General features: G+C 35.6%; 1 protein-coding gene across 9 annotated transcripts in view; it reads right to left on the bottom strand.

Annotated features, from left to right (window-relative positions):
- ROBO2 (roundabout guidance receptor 2) overlaps positions 1–13181 on the bottom strand; it is a 648114-nt gene that overhangs the window by 144410 nt on the left and 490523 nt on the right. For all 9 annotated transcript variants that reach the window (XM_077118710.1, XM_077118711.1, XM_077118709.1 and 6 more), the window contains exon 6: positions 2474–2601. In XM_077118710.1, coding sequence (XP_076974825.1) covers positions 2474–2601 — 128 coding nt within the window. The remainder of the gene's footprint in view (positions 1–2473; positions 2602–13181) is intronic.

Consider the following 13181-nt stretch of genomic DNA (forward strand, 5'->3'; position numbering starts at 1 on the left):
ACTCCTTTGCCTTTTTTCCAATTGGTTAAAGTGAATATCATGATAATATTTTAGTAGAAAGAAAAAACCAAAAACTTGCTCTTGTCTTTGTTATATATCAACATTTTATCTTGAAACAAAGCAACAGGTGAATATTTTCAAATGTCAGCAAATTAAACTAAACTGCAAGTATGCATTAAATGGATGAAAATGGAAGTGGGTCAGTTGGGTCAGTTGACCCATTCTAATAAATCCATCCAGGGAAGAGCTGAATGTTTCATCTATGCCCATGGAAAAATGAGCATACGCGCAAAATTCATAGATAATAACATTTCTATTTCTGTTAACCTCTTAGTGTGAGAAATCCTAATACTTCTGCTAATGACAATAAAATTACATTGTATTATGGAGATGCTTTTCTTTAACCATGTTTTTTGAGGATTCAGTCTTGAATGACTGATGAATGCATTCCATACAGATTAAAAAAAAAACTTTAATCCATTCAGAGGACACAGATTTGAGGAGGGGCAATTTAAGGTTTACTGATTTTTTTCTTTTAAATCCTATTCAAAACAAACAACTCTATTCGTTTTGGAAGTTAGGTTCAAACATCCATGCATGAGGAGCATGCTTTATTAAATGAAATGCTAAGCCTGAAACTTTCAATAATTATGAAAACAACTAACTGGGAGTGTTCTTAACAACTACAGACCACTTCATGAGCTAGTCATCCAACCATTCACGTATTAAAGAAACCCTGTAGTGTCTACAAACACACAATTCCTCACATTTTCTATTTATTTAGTCAGCACATGCTTTTTTAAAGTGGGACATTTCTTGGTTGTTTATTATTTTTCCATTCACTTTAGGAAATAAGCAACTTTGGGATTAATTTGTTTGAGTGAATTGTTTTTGTAAAAGGCTACTTAGGAAAACACTCATCTAGAGAGAGTGTAGGTTAAATATAGGAAAAGGTGTTCCTTGAGTTACAAAATCTATCAGCTTTTTGATCATAAATATATATAGGTACACAACCATATCCCACTATTAACTATTACAGACTAAAAATGTTTTTAAGCTTGTCAATTTTGTCTGAATTTGTTTTATATCTACATTCTCACCAGAACATCTGAAGTGGAAAGAAATGGCTTAAGTGGAATAGGAGTTAAGTTACTGAAAAATATGGAAAGTACCAATAATTTTCCAGGTATCCAGAGTACCTGTCTCCTAATAATTACTTAGAGGAGGATGAGGTATTTATAATTTGTAAAACAAATTACTGATTGGAAAAAAACAACATTTTTTCCTCCAGATGGAGGACCAACTTGAGAATCTGAAAATTACTGACACATTGCTTGCAACTAATATAAGCCTGCAATCCCTTCTCCTAATCTTATACAACCTCCTGGGAGCAAAGCTGCACTAGGGTAAAAAGTCTGACTAAATAGTGTGGGTGTCAGTGAGACTTGGATGAAAACATGCAGACAATCGCCACATCACCTAGGATGAGAGGTGGAGGCATCAATTAGGGCAGTGGAAGGAAGGTTGAAAGACTGAGCAGGGGATGTGCTTGGTTATTTCTGTTTGAAACTGTGTAAGAAGCTATGGGTAGCGTCAATTTGGCAAGAGTGAGAGTAGCAGTCTACATGGTACTGCCTGGTACTTGGACTATTTAATGTATCTTCTGTAGATCAAAATGTTACATCAGAAAGACAGTTATTCATTCTAGCGTATTCTAGGGTTCAGCCTATAGTAATGTTTTCTTTCATTTATAGGTGATACGAGTGGGTCTATAAACACAAGTTATTCCGTGACTGAGAAAGTGCATGGTGCTCAGAAAGTGAAAGTTATTATAACAGCAGCACTGACTATTTCAATTATTTGAGGGTAATAAGCTTCACAAATCACTCTCTGAATCAGATTATCTCAATGCCAGAGCTGCTTCTTATCAATTTTTCACCTCTGGAAGCAGTGTTAGTTTTTTTCAGACTGCGTTTTTGAATGCCGAAATAAAAAGGATTTCAAAACAGTACTCTATTAGGATAAACTGACAAAGTAATGAACAGAAATCACTGGAGTACCTTTGAAACTGATGACATTTAAAAGCAGTAAACAGATGAAAGCAAAGTGGAAAAAAAAAAAAGATCAGTGACACTCATTTCTGCTTTGAAGATTTATTTTTAAAGGCATATCAGCTACTTATTTTAAATCACATAAGCTATTATTCCTTAAATAAGAATTAATCTCTTAAGTGTTTATCTCTTCAAATCCAAGTCTGCAAGTGATTTTATTTCAGATAATTAGACAGAGGGCATAAAATCTAGGCGTTTTTATATAATTTATATATACAATATGATATGACAAGACATGAAATGATATAATACAATATAATAATGAAACAGTGTAAGTTGATAATTTGATTGAAATTTCACTTTCTAATTTAACCAAAGAATAGTCTCTTAGTTTATGATATTTAACATTTTAAGCCACTTACCTCGGACTGTGAGGGTAGCAGAGGCTTCCACTTTTCCAACACGATTCTCAGCAATACACGTATAGGTGCCCTCGTCTGTACTCAAGGCCTTCTTAATTCTTAGTGTATAATCATCTTTGATGTCATACCTATACAGAATATACATTGGGTTTATTTAAAAGATTTATATGATAAAATATAAGAATATAAACATAATTATTACATTTAGATATCACTATCCATTTTTCTCTTTTTATGCTGTCTTATACCTAAAACAAAACACAGACACAATGTTGACATGAAGTAAAAGTGTGTGGATTAAAAGTATTATTAATAAGGTCATTAATCTGGCATCTGATCTCTAGTCACATGATGATTATCTATATTATGTATATACAATCACACGCACACACACATATACAACTGTTACTGCTTCCAAATTATCAAAGGCGTTATTGGCACTATGACCTTTCTTTGCTAGTTTTTAACTAGTAAGGAAATAGTACCCATTTCAGTCTGTTGGCAAGTTGTATTCCATTGCAGTGTTCAATGCACCAGTTTGAAGCTGGTGTGTAACCCAGAAGAGCCATGCTCTTTAATCCTGATTTGATATTTCTGGGTAGGATCTTTTTTATTAAGTTGTTTCCATGAGATGTGACCTATCCAACTACAGATGGGACCTTTTAATTACGTGGATCCCATGGGTTAAAAGGTCTCATCTATAGTCAAAAGGGGGATCGTTACTAGAGTCCTTTAAGAGGAACCATTTTGGAAGAAGCTTCAGAGCTGACACAGACAGAGACATTTGGAGATGCAGAAAGAAATGCCCCCAGGGAAGCTATGTGAAACCAGGAACCAAAGCACCAGTAGAAACGAGCCATATGCCTTCCTAGATGTGTCTTTTGGAGTCAAGATATCTTTCTTGGATGCCTTAGTTTAGACATTTTTATGGCCTTAGAAATGTAAACTTGTAACTGAATATATTGCCTTTATAATAGCTAACCCAGGGCGGGCAACAGTGGCTCAATGGCAGAGTTCTCACCTGCAATGCCAGAGACCCAGGTTTGATTCCCAGAGCCTGCCCATGCAAACAAAAAAAGCTAACCCATTTCTGGAATATTGCATTTCTGGCAGCATTAAGAAACTAAAACAAACAATGATGTAATTTTTAGGAATTGGAATTTAACAGAGTTGAAATACATTAAAGAAGAAAGCATATATCTTCTTTATTGGCACATTTACAATATGGACATTGGTCAAAAGCATTAAGAGGGTATAAAGATTTTTTAGTATTAGCAATATTATCTCTTACAATAGCAACATGACTGAGAGGCATTTTTAGAAATGCATAGCTCTTTCACAAGCAAGTATTGTCTCACTTCCTTCTTTTTTAACAATAGACCAAGGACTTGTCCAGAATAATCTCTACAATTTAAACATGACTTTGGAGTATTTGCATAGGAATGCATATTTATTTGATTCTAAGAAATTACACACAAAAAAAACACTGAAATTCTTCTCTTTTCATTTCTTTCCTATCTCATCTTTCTTTGTGATTTACACTATGGCCTAACTCAGGTGTTTGTTATTTCAAAAACACATTTTTACAATAACTTTTGATTAGTCATATTGCCTTTTTTCTTCATAGATCCATATCCCCAACTATTACTTTGAGTGACTCTACCTGCTCATAAAATAACTGTAAATTTCTATTGCTTTCAGGACAAAAATAAACGTTTTAGGCTACCATTTAAGTCTAGCATAATCAGATTTCTTCTTCTTTTGTCAGCTCTATATAAAAGAATAGCACAGCTTAATTTTACTAAGGAAAAAATATTGACCTAATAACACCACTGGTTTATAGACCTTTGCATCACAAAAGGCAATGTCTGTGAGCCAATTATGTCAACTAAACTTAATTACCAAGGGTCCTCTCTCCTCCAGTTATGGCAGTTACTTCTCTACCAATATGTTTTGGATGAAATTTCTCCTAACTTAGAGTGTCATGGTGTTTGGGTTTGCTAAAGCTGCCAGTATGCAATATATCAGAAATGGAATAGCTTTTATAAAGGCAATTTGGTAAGTTGTAGGTTTACAGTTCTGAGGCCACAGAATTGTCCAAACTGAGGCATACAGAGAAAGATACCTTAAGAAAGGTCAATGGGTCCAGAACTCCTCAGTCAGTTAGGAAGGCACATGGCTGGCAGCTGTGGCTTTTCATTTCAAACAGCTTTCCCAGGGGCATTTTCATTTTACATCTCCAATTGTCTGGATGTATGGGCTATAAAACTTTTTCCAAAATGTTTCCCTCTTAAAGGACTCTGGTAACCAACCCAAACTTGAATGGGTGGAGACACATATCCATGTAAATCACCTATGAAAAGGTCCCAACCACAGTTGGGTGGGTCACATCTCAATGGAAACAACTTAAACGAAATATCCTACCCAACTCTCATAAAGATAGAGATACTGACCAATGGAATCGAATTGAGTGTTCAGAAAAAGACTCTGTCATCTATGGACAATTGATCTTTGATAAGGTAGTCAAGCCAACCTACCTGGGGCAGGGCAGACACTTCAATAAATGGTGTTTGGAGAACAGAATATCCATATGCAAAAGAACGAAAGAGGACCCATATCACATACCTTATACAAAAATTAACTCAAAATGGATCACATATGTAAACATTAGAGTTAAGACCATAAAATTGTTAGAAGAGTTATCTTAAAAATCTTGTAATAGGAGGTGTTTTCCTAGACCTTACATGCAAAGTATAAGCATTGCAAAAAGAAATAAATGAGATACCCTCAAAATTAAATACTTTTGTGCATCAAAGAACTTTATCAGGAAAGTAAAAAGGCAGCCTATACAATCAGAGACAATATTTGGAAACCGCATATCAGATAAGGGTTTCGTATTAAGAATATATAAAGAGATTCTCAACTCAATAACAAAAGACAAACAACCCAATTAAAAATGGGTAAAAGACATGAACAGACACTTTACAGAAGAGGAAATATAAATGGCTAAAAAAGCACATGAAAAGATGTTCAAGTTTACCAGCTATAAGGGAAATGCAAATCAACGAGATATCATCTTACACCCATTAAAATGGACATTATCTAAAAAACAGAAAATGACATGTGCTGAAGAGGATGTGGGAAAATAGGCACAACTTATCCACTGCTGGTGGGAGTGTAAAATGGTACAACCACTCTGGAAGGCAGTTTGGCAGTTCCTCAGGAAGCTAAGTATAGAATTGACACATGATTTTCAGTAATCCCTTTACTAGATATATACATTCAGAGGAACTGAAGGTAAAGACACAAATGGATATTTACATACCAATGTTTATAGCAGCACTATATGAGTTATAAGAAATGGAATCAGTACAAATGTCCATCAATGAATGACTGACTAAATAAGCTGTGGTATATAGGTGATGCTGGAATACTATGCAACTGTTAAGTCAGAATAAAGTCATGAAGCATATAATAACGTAGATGAATCTTGAGGGCATAATGCTGAGTCAAATTAGCCAGAAACAAAACAAAGACAAAATCAGTCTTGTGTCACTAATATGAACTAATGTTGAGTGAACTTTGAGAGTCAAAGTTAAGAACACAGTCTATCAAGAGGTAGAAAGTCTATATACAAACTGTGTTCCTATATCCTTCTGTTCCCTTATCTTTATGTGGTTCTTGTCACAAATTACACTTTTATACATTATAAGTCCAAAACCACCGATTCATCATTATATTATATGCATTTACCTTTTAGATCCTGTAAGAAGTAAAAAGTAGAGTTACAAACCAAAAATACAGTAGTGGCATTTATGAACAACCCACGTTGTTATTCTCTTTGGAGATCTTTGTTTCTTTAACCTATTGTTTGATTCTATCATTCATTTTTTTTTAACCTTCACAACTCTAGCATTTCTCCTAAAACCTGGTCTACTGGTGACATACTCTCAGCTTTTATTTATCTAGAAATGTCTTGATCTCTCCCTCATTTTTGAAAGACAGTTTTGTCCAATACAGAATTCTTGCTTGACAGGGTTTTTTTTGTTTGTTTGTTTTCAGCACTTTAAGTATGACATCCCACTGTCAACTTCCTCCATGTTTTGTGGTAAGAAATCAGCATTTAATCATATTAAGGCTCTGTTGTATGTAACATGTTGCTTCCCCCATTTGGCTCTCAGAATTTTCTTTTTATCTTTGGCACTAAGCAGTTTGATTATAATATACTGCAGTGTGGATCTATTTGAGTTTATTCTGTTTGTTGTTCCTTGAGCATCTTGGATATGTATGCTCATGTCTTTCATTACATTGGATTACTTTTCAGTTGTTACTTCTTTGAATAGTCTCTCTTCCCATTTCTCTCTTTCTTTGCCTTCTGGGACTCCCTCAATGCATATATTGGCACACTTTATGATGTCCCAGAAGTTCCTCAGTTTCTGTTCATTTTTCTTCTTTCTTCCTCCTCCTCAGACTGAGTGATTTCAATTGTCTATTCTTTAAGTTCTGTGATTCTTTTTCTGCCAGCTCTAATCTGCTGTTGAATCCCTCCAGGGAATTTTATTTTTCTGTTACTGTGGACTTCAGGTCTGTGCTGGTTTGAATCTGTTGTGTACTCCAGAAAAGCCAAGTCCTTTAATCCTCATTCAATATTGCTGGGTGGGATCTCTCTTATTTTTTCCATGGACCCACCCAATTGTGGGTGCTAGTCTTGATTAGATGGTTTCCATGATGATGTGTCTCCACCCCTTCAAGGTGGAGCTGCTTACTGGAGTCCTGTATTAATTAGTTAGGGTCCTCTAGAGAAACAGAATCAACAGGGAACGCTCGCAAATATAAAATTTATAAAAGTGTCTCACATGACTGCAGGAATGCAGAGTCCAAAAATCTGCAGGGCAGGCTGTGAAGCTGATGATTCCGATGGAGGGTCTGGATGAACTCCACAGGAGAAGTTCACCAGCTGAAACAGGAATAGCCTGTCTCTTCTGAATCCTCCTTAAAAGGCTTCCAGTAATCAGATTAAGCATTACTCATTGCAGAAGACACTCCTGTTTGGCTGATTACAAATGTAGCTGACATGATCATGATTTAAGTCTTTGAAATGTCCTCATCACAGCAGACAGGCCAGCACCACTCAGCCAAGTTGACACATGAACCTAGCTGTGACAAGTCCTTTAACAGGGAACCATTTTGGAAAAAGCCTTAGAGCCAACAAAGCCCACGTAGCCAGAGACCTTTGGAGATGCATAAAGAAAACACCCATGGGGAAGCCATTGAAGAAGACTGGAGAAAGCTAGCAAACATCACCATGTGCCTTTCCAGCTGAGAGAGAAACCCAAATGTCATCGACCTTCTTGAACCAAGGTATCTTTACCTGAATGCTTAGTTTGGACATTGTTATAGCCTTGCCTTAGTTCAGACATTTTCATGGCTTAGAACTGTAAACTTGCAACATAATAATTTCCCTTTTTAAAAGCCATTCTGTTTCTGGTACATTGTATTCTGGCAGCTTAACAAACTAAAACAAGCTCTGTTTGATTCCTTTTCATAATTTCCATCTCTCCATTGATATTCTCTTTGTCCTCATCTATTGCTTTCCAGGATTCCATTAATTCTTTGTTCATGTTTTCCTGTAACTCTTGGAGCATATTTATAACCATTTTTAAAAAGTCTTTGTCTAGTTTGTCCTAAGTCTAGTTCTCTTCATTGATGGTTTCTAGTGCTTTAATTCTCTCCTTTTCCTGGGTAATCATTTTCTCTTCCTTTGTATGCTTTGTAACCTTTTGTTGACACCTGGACATTTTGATATTTTAAAGTGTTATCTCTGGAATTTAGACTCTGAGACATATGTTCTTTAAGTTTCTATCCAGCTAATATTGTGAGAGTGCTTTTCTTAAATGCCAGGAGCTAAGAAAAGGGAGGGGGGTGCGGAGAAAACACCAGTCTTTCCAGTGCTCTCCTTCAGGGCTTTACCACAGATTAAGTTTGGGAGATGACTCCAGGCCAAAGTTTAAGAGCCTCCCTGATTCTTTCTGCACATGTGTCATGTCTTAGACATGACAGTGTAGCTCTATGGTAATCCCCATTTACACTATTTCAAATATTCCCTCTTTCCTAGGAATTTGTTTCTTCATGGTCCCAAACACAGCACTCTATGTACTGCAGCCTGCAGTCTCTTGCCCAAGTCAGTATAATTTGACTGGTCTCCCACAATGTTCTGCTGGAGAGCTCAGTGAGTGAGGCACTAAGCACATACAGGAAAGCCCTGTCCCAGAATGACTGGGCCAGACACACATGCTATCTGTATGCACGTGAGGGAAACTCTGCTCCTTCTGGAACCAGGACTAGAGATTCATGCACTGGGAGTGTTGGTTGGCTCGGCACTGAATTAGTAAGGGGTAGGGTAAGGGACAGCCAGAGTGCCAGGAGATCCCACCACCTTTAAGTTTTTTTCTTGATTTGGCACTCTCTTTGTTACTGCTGTCCTTTCATTGTGTTCTGGAGCTTTGGGAAAAATGTTTCTGCCGGATCTTGCATATTGTCCAAAGACTCCATCAAGGTATGGGGCCCTGATATGTCTCACACAGCCATCTTGATTACAGTAGAGCTCTATTAGCACTTTCATATAGGCTATAATTACATTTTAAGGCAAATACTAGGCTAAGATACCTAGAAGAAAAGCAATAGAAGGAAACATTTTCTGATTAGCTTCAACAATAATAAATATGAGATATAATGATTTTGTTGATGGCTTAAGAAAATTTGCCAGGGAAATATTTAATGTCTAACAAAACTCTTTCCTACAATTGGTTTATGTTCTGCATGGTATACTCACTCTAAGGTACAAACACTGCCTAAAAAGCAATGCATTTTTCAGGCATTTCTAATTCATCTCAAAAATTTAATTCAGCTACAGTTTTGCCATCAGTTCTTATGGGGTGATTTTTGGGAGGCCTTTCTATAGCTCTCTCAGTTTTCTCAAAAGCTAAAGAGGAGAAACCTGATGAACTAGAATGTGCCTTCTGGATCAAAAAGTATGTGAAACCATGATTCAAATAGATACTATATTGCACATCATTTCTGATTTGTCACTGAGGGAAAATCTCAGAAATTTTGTGTTGCTTCACAGTTTAAAAAAAAAAACACAGACAACACATTCACACATAAGCTCACAACCATCTCCCAACAACCCTCTGAAACTGGAACTATCATTTTCATTTCATTGATGAAGAAACAGACTCAAAGTCATTTAACTGCTAAGAAGACACATCAGGATTCCAACCTTGGACCCTGATTCTCAGTATGGCAGTTTTTCCACTTTAACTCTTGTCTATAGTAAAAATCTTAGTTTATAAATGATAATTTAAGACAATATAGGATACATAACTATTATGTATATATAGTACATAATTTTGGATGGACTTTTCTGACAACTTTTTCCTTCATGTTTGAGAACTTCATTATACAGGCAATAACTTGGGAATATGATATGAAATCTATATCTCATTTACTCTTCTAAGAAAACCGGCTTTGTTAAAAATTGGAGAAAATATAATATCAACTCAGCATAAGTTTGAAATTGGAATTTCTGAAATTCCAGAATTTTTTAAGGAGAATGAAAAGAAAAATAGGAATGAGAACACTGAATCTTATGATCTCATATAATTTTTGAAATTGGGTTTTAGTTTTTTGGGGTCATTTCACTTTTTTTGGTTTTGTTTGTGTGATTATTTAACTAAGGGTTCTCTAATGAAGGTATAAGTAAGCATGCATTCTAATCTATGATTGTACATTTTATTCCCATAAATTTCTTTTAATGAAATATTACTTGGGATGAATAAATTGAATTAATCTTACCTACTATTAAAAGAGACTACTTACTTTTCAAAGATACCACACCGTTTCTTAAACATAATGAATCTACTGTTTTCTTCTATGTAGCAGGGTTTTATACTGAGTTTAGATGATAGCTTTTAAAAATATAGACAAGGATAGTGGTCTGGTGGTTTGGGGAGTCTAGTTAGAATACTTAGAGGAGCCAAACTAGGTAGAGGGAGAATATGTACTCAGGAACTGAACCCAGTCCCAGTAAGAAATGTATGTTTTGGAAGTGGGAAGGTGTTTGGTGATAATTTGTAATCACTTTATGTATAAAATGCCCAGCATAAATCACAGAAATTAGTAGATACTCATTTAATATCATTTTATTTCCATTTCCCCTTGAAGACCATTGAAATTTGAGAGGATTATAATAAAGGTTTAATTAATTTTTTATTCTAGAAATACTTATATATCCTACATGTGAGGTACTGCACAAAATGTTGGGTTGAATATCTTCATAGGACTTAGAGTATAGTAAAATTATTCTCAACCAGTTTAGGTAAGGTTTGCCTTCCTACTAAGGTAGGACAGAATTACCTCTGGGGCTTTTTCTTGTGAGTATATGAATTTTCTCAACTCTTAGGTTTGATATGAACACATTTCTGAGGACCACCATGCCTGTATTCCTCGAATTAGAAATAACTGCTACCAAAAGGGGGTAAGGAAATGTAACAAAATTAGGTATCAGTGGCTAAGAGAGTCCAAACAGAACCAACCAAGAGGCTACTCTGGAGGTGACTTTTATGCAAGCTTCAGCTAGGTATTGCTAATTACCAAGGGTTTCCATTCCCAACCAGCACCATCCCTGTTAATCCTAAAGAACACCGAGGGCTCTAGCTGAGATTATATAAAAGTTTCATGTGCTAAGATTCCTTTCCAGAAATCTACAACCTCAAGATGGGTTCCTAGGCCAGATTAAGTCCTAAACCCAGAGGGGCCAGCCTCTCCAAGAACATCAGCTAGTTTCATTTCCCTGACCCATATTATCAACATCCCTTCCAACATGAAAAAGTTAGAATGAGCGTAGCCCAAATACCCCTAAAGATTGGCAGAAGGATCAAAGGAGAAGGAGGAATTAAAACAGAGAAGACAGGATTTAACAAATGGGTATGACTCCTGAATTATTATATTGATATTTCGTTTAGTCTCCAGTGTCTTGGAGAAGCTAGAAGGAAAAATTTTAAACTGTGGAATGGTAACCCATACTTAACTTTGAAATGTTTTATAACTATTTGTTACAATGTACTTTAAGATTTATTGCTTTTTTGTATATGATATATTTCACTAGAAAAAAATGTTAAAAAAAAAAAAAAGAAAGAAAGAAGTGCTACCATGCTCCTTTCCTCCTGTGTCCCATCACACAGGGGTGTTGTAATTTGAAAACAAACAAACTTTGAGTACACATATATTGGAATGCTCAATATAAATTTTCATTTGCTCATTCAATCTTTACTGGAGGAAGGGTGTGAATATTAACAGCACTATTGGTTTACAGCAAACTACTTCAAACATATATAAAATGATAGACTATCTTGGTTAAATGATACATTAAAAAAGTCTACTTGCTGCAATTACATATTAACACTTAAATTCTGTTTGCAGCATGCAACCAGCACTCTTCTAGTCTATTCATACAGTGAGTGGCTTATTCTGTCTTTGAATATCTCTGACCATTAGAAAATCTTCTAGATGTGAAAACATAAAATATTTCTCCTAAAGTTTCTACAAGTAGAATGACTCCTTGTCCCAACAAGAAAAGGACTTCTCTTTCCTGTAAGAGAGGCTTTTGAGTTTTTGGTTTTCTCCGGATTATTACATTTAAGTAAACTATTCCTAATAACAACAACCCATATACCTGTACCTTAATAGTAGATATGCAATCTAAGAATTTTAAGGAGATTGCATACCTACTATTTTAAGGAGATCTAAGAGCATTGAATTGTGACCCCACTCCCACCCCAAATGATCTGTTGAAGTTTCACTCCCAAGTACTGCAGAATGTAACCTTATTTGGAAATAGGGTCATTGCAGATATAATCACACAAGTTAAAATGAGGCCATACTAATTATGGTGGATCCCCATGACTGGTATCCTTATAAGAGGACGAATTTTGGACACAGAACAAAAAAACAACAGAAGAAAACATGCCATGTGATGACTGAGGTAGAGAATGTCACAACTTGCCAGCAAGTCACTACCAGATGTCAGGAGAAAGGCATGGAACAGATTCTTCCCTACAGAATTAAAGAAAATATGGCCCTTGTGATACCTTGATCTTAAACTTCTAGTATTCCATGTAGGAGAATAAATTTCATTTAGTTTCAGCTGCCTAATTTGTGGTATTTCATAACAGCAATACTAGGAAAGTAAGATAAATATCAATACAAAGTCAATGACTTATAACTAAATCTGCGTGTGATGTAGTATGGTTTGAAACTCTGCAATGGACTCTCATTAGAATAAAACCAATTTCATTGTTGCCTACAAGGTTTAAAATAATCTGTCCTTTGCCTACAGGCCAATTTGATGTTCAAACTGCTCTAACCTCATGACCCTTGATTTGGTTGTCCAACATAAGTGACTAGTTCCCACTTGTGTCTTTGCAATTCTGCTGCAACTTCATGGAATGCTCTTTTCCCACATTTTCCATGGCTGATTCTTCTTGACATAGGATAGCCTCCAAATCATTTCCCTCAAAGACATCTTTCCTGACCAATGGAAGTAACTCTCTGCCCACCAATCAAGCCACCTTTTTCTTTTCATATTTCAGTTGCCACTTTTAACTTTTCATTTTCTCTAGAGCACAAATTTTTATCAAATTTTTGTTGG

This window comes from Tamandua tetradactyla, chromosome 10, assembly GCF_023851605.1.
Source record: "Tamandua tetradactyla isolate mTamTet1 chromosome 10, mTamTet1.pri, whole genome shotgun sequence".
NCBI classification, from domain to species: domain Eukaryota; kingdom Metazoa; phylum Chordata; class Mammalia; order Pilosa; family Myrmecophagidae; genus Tamandua; species Tamandua tetradactyla.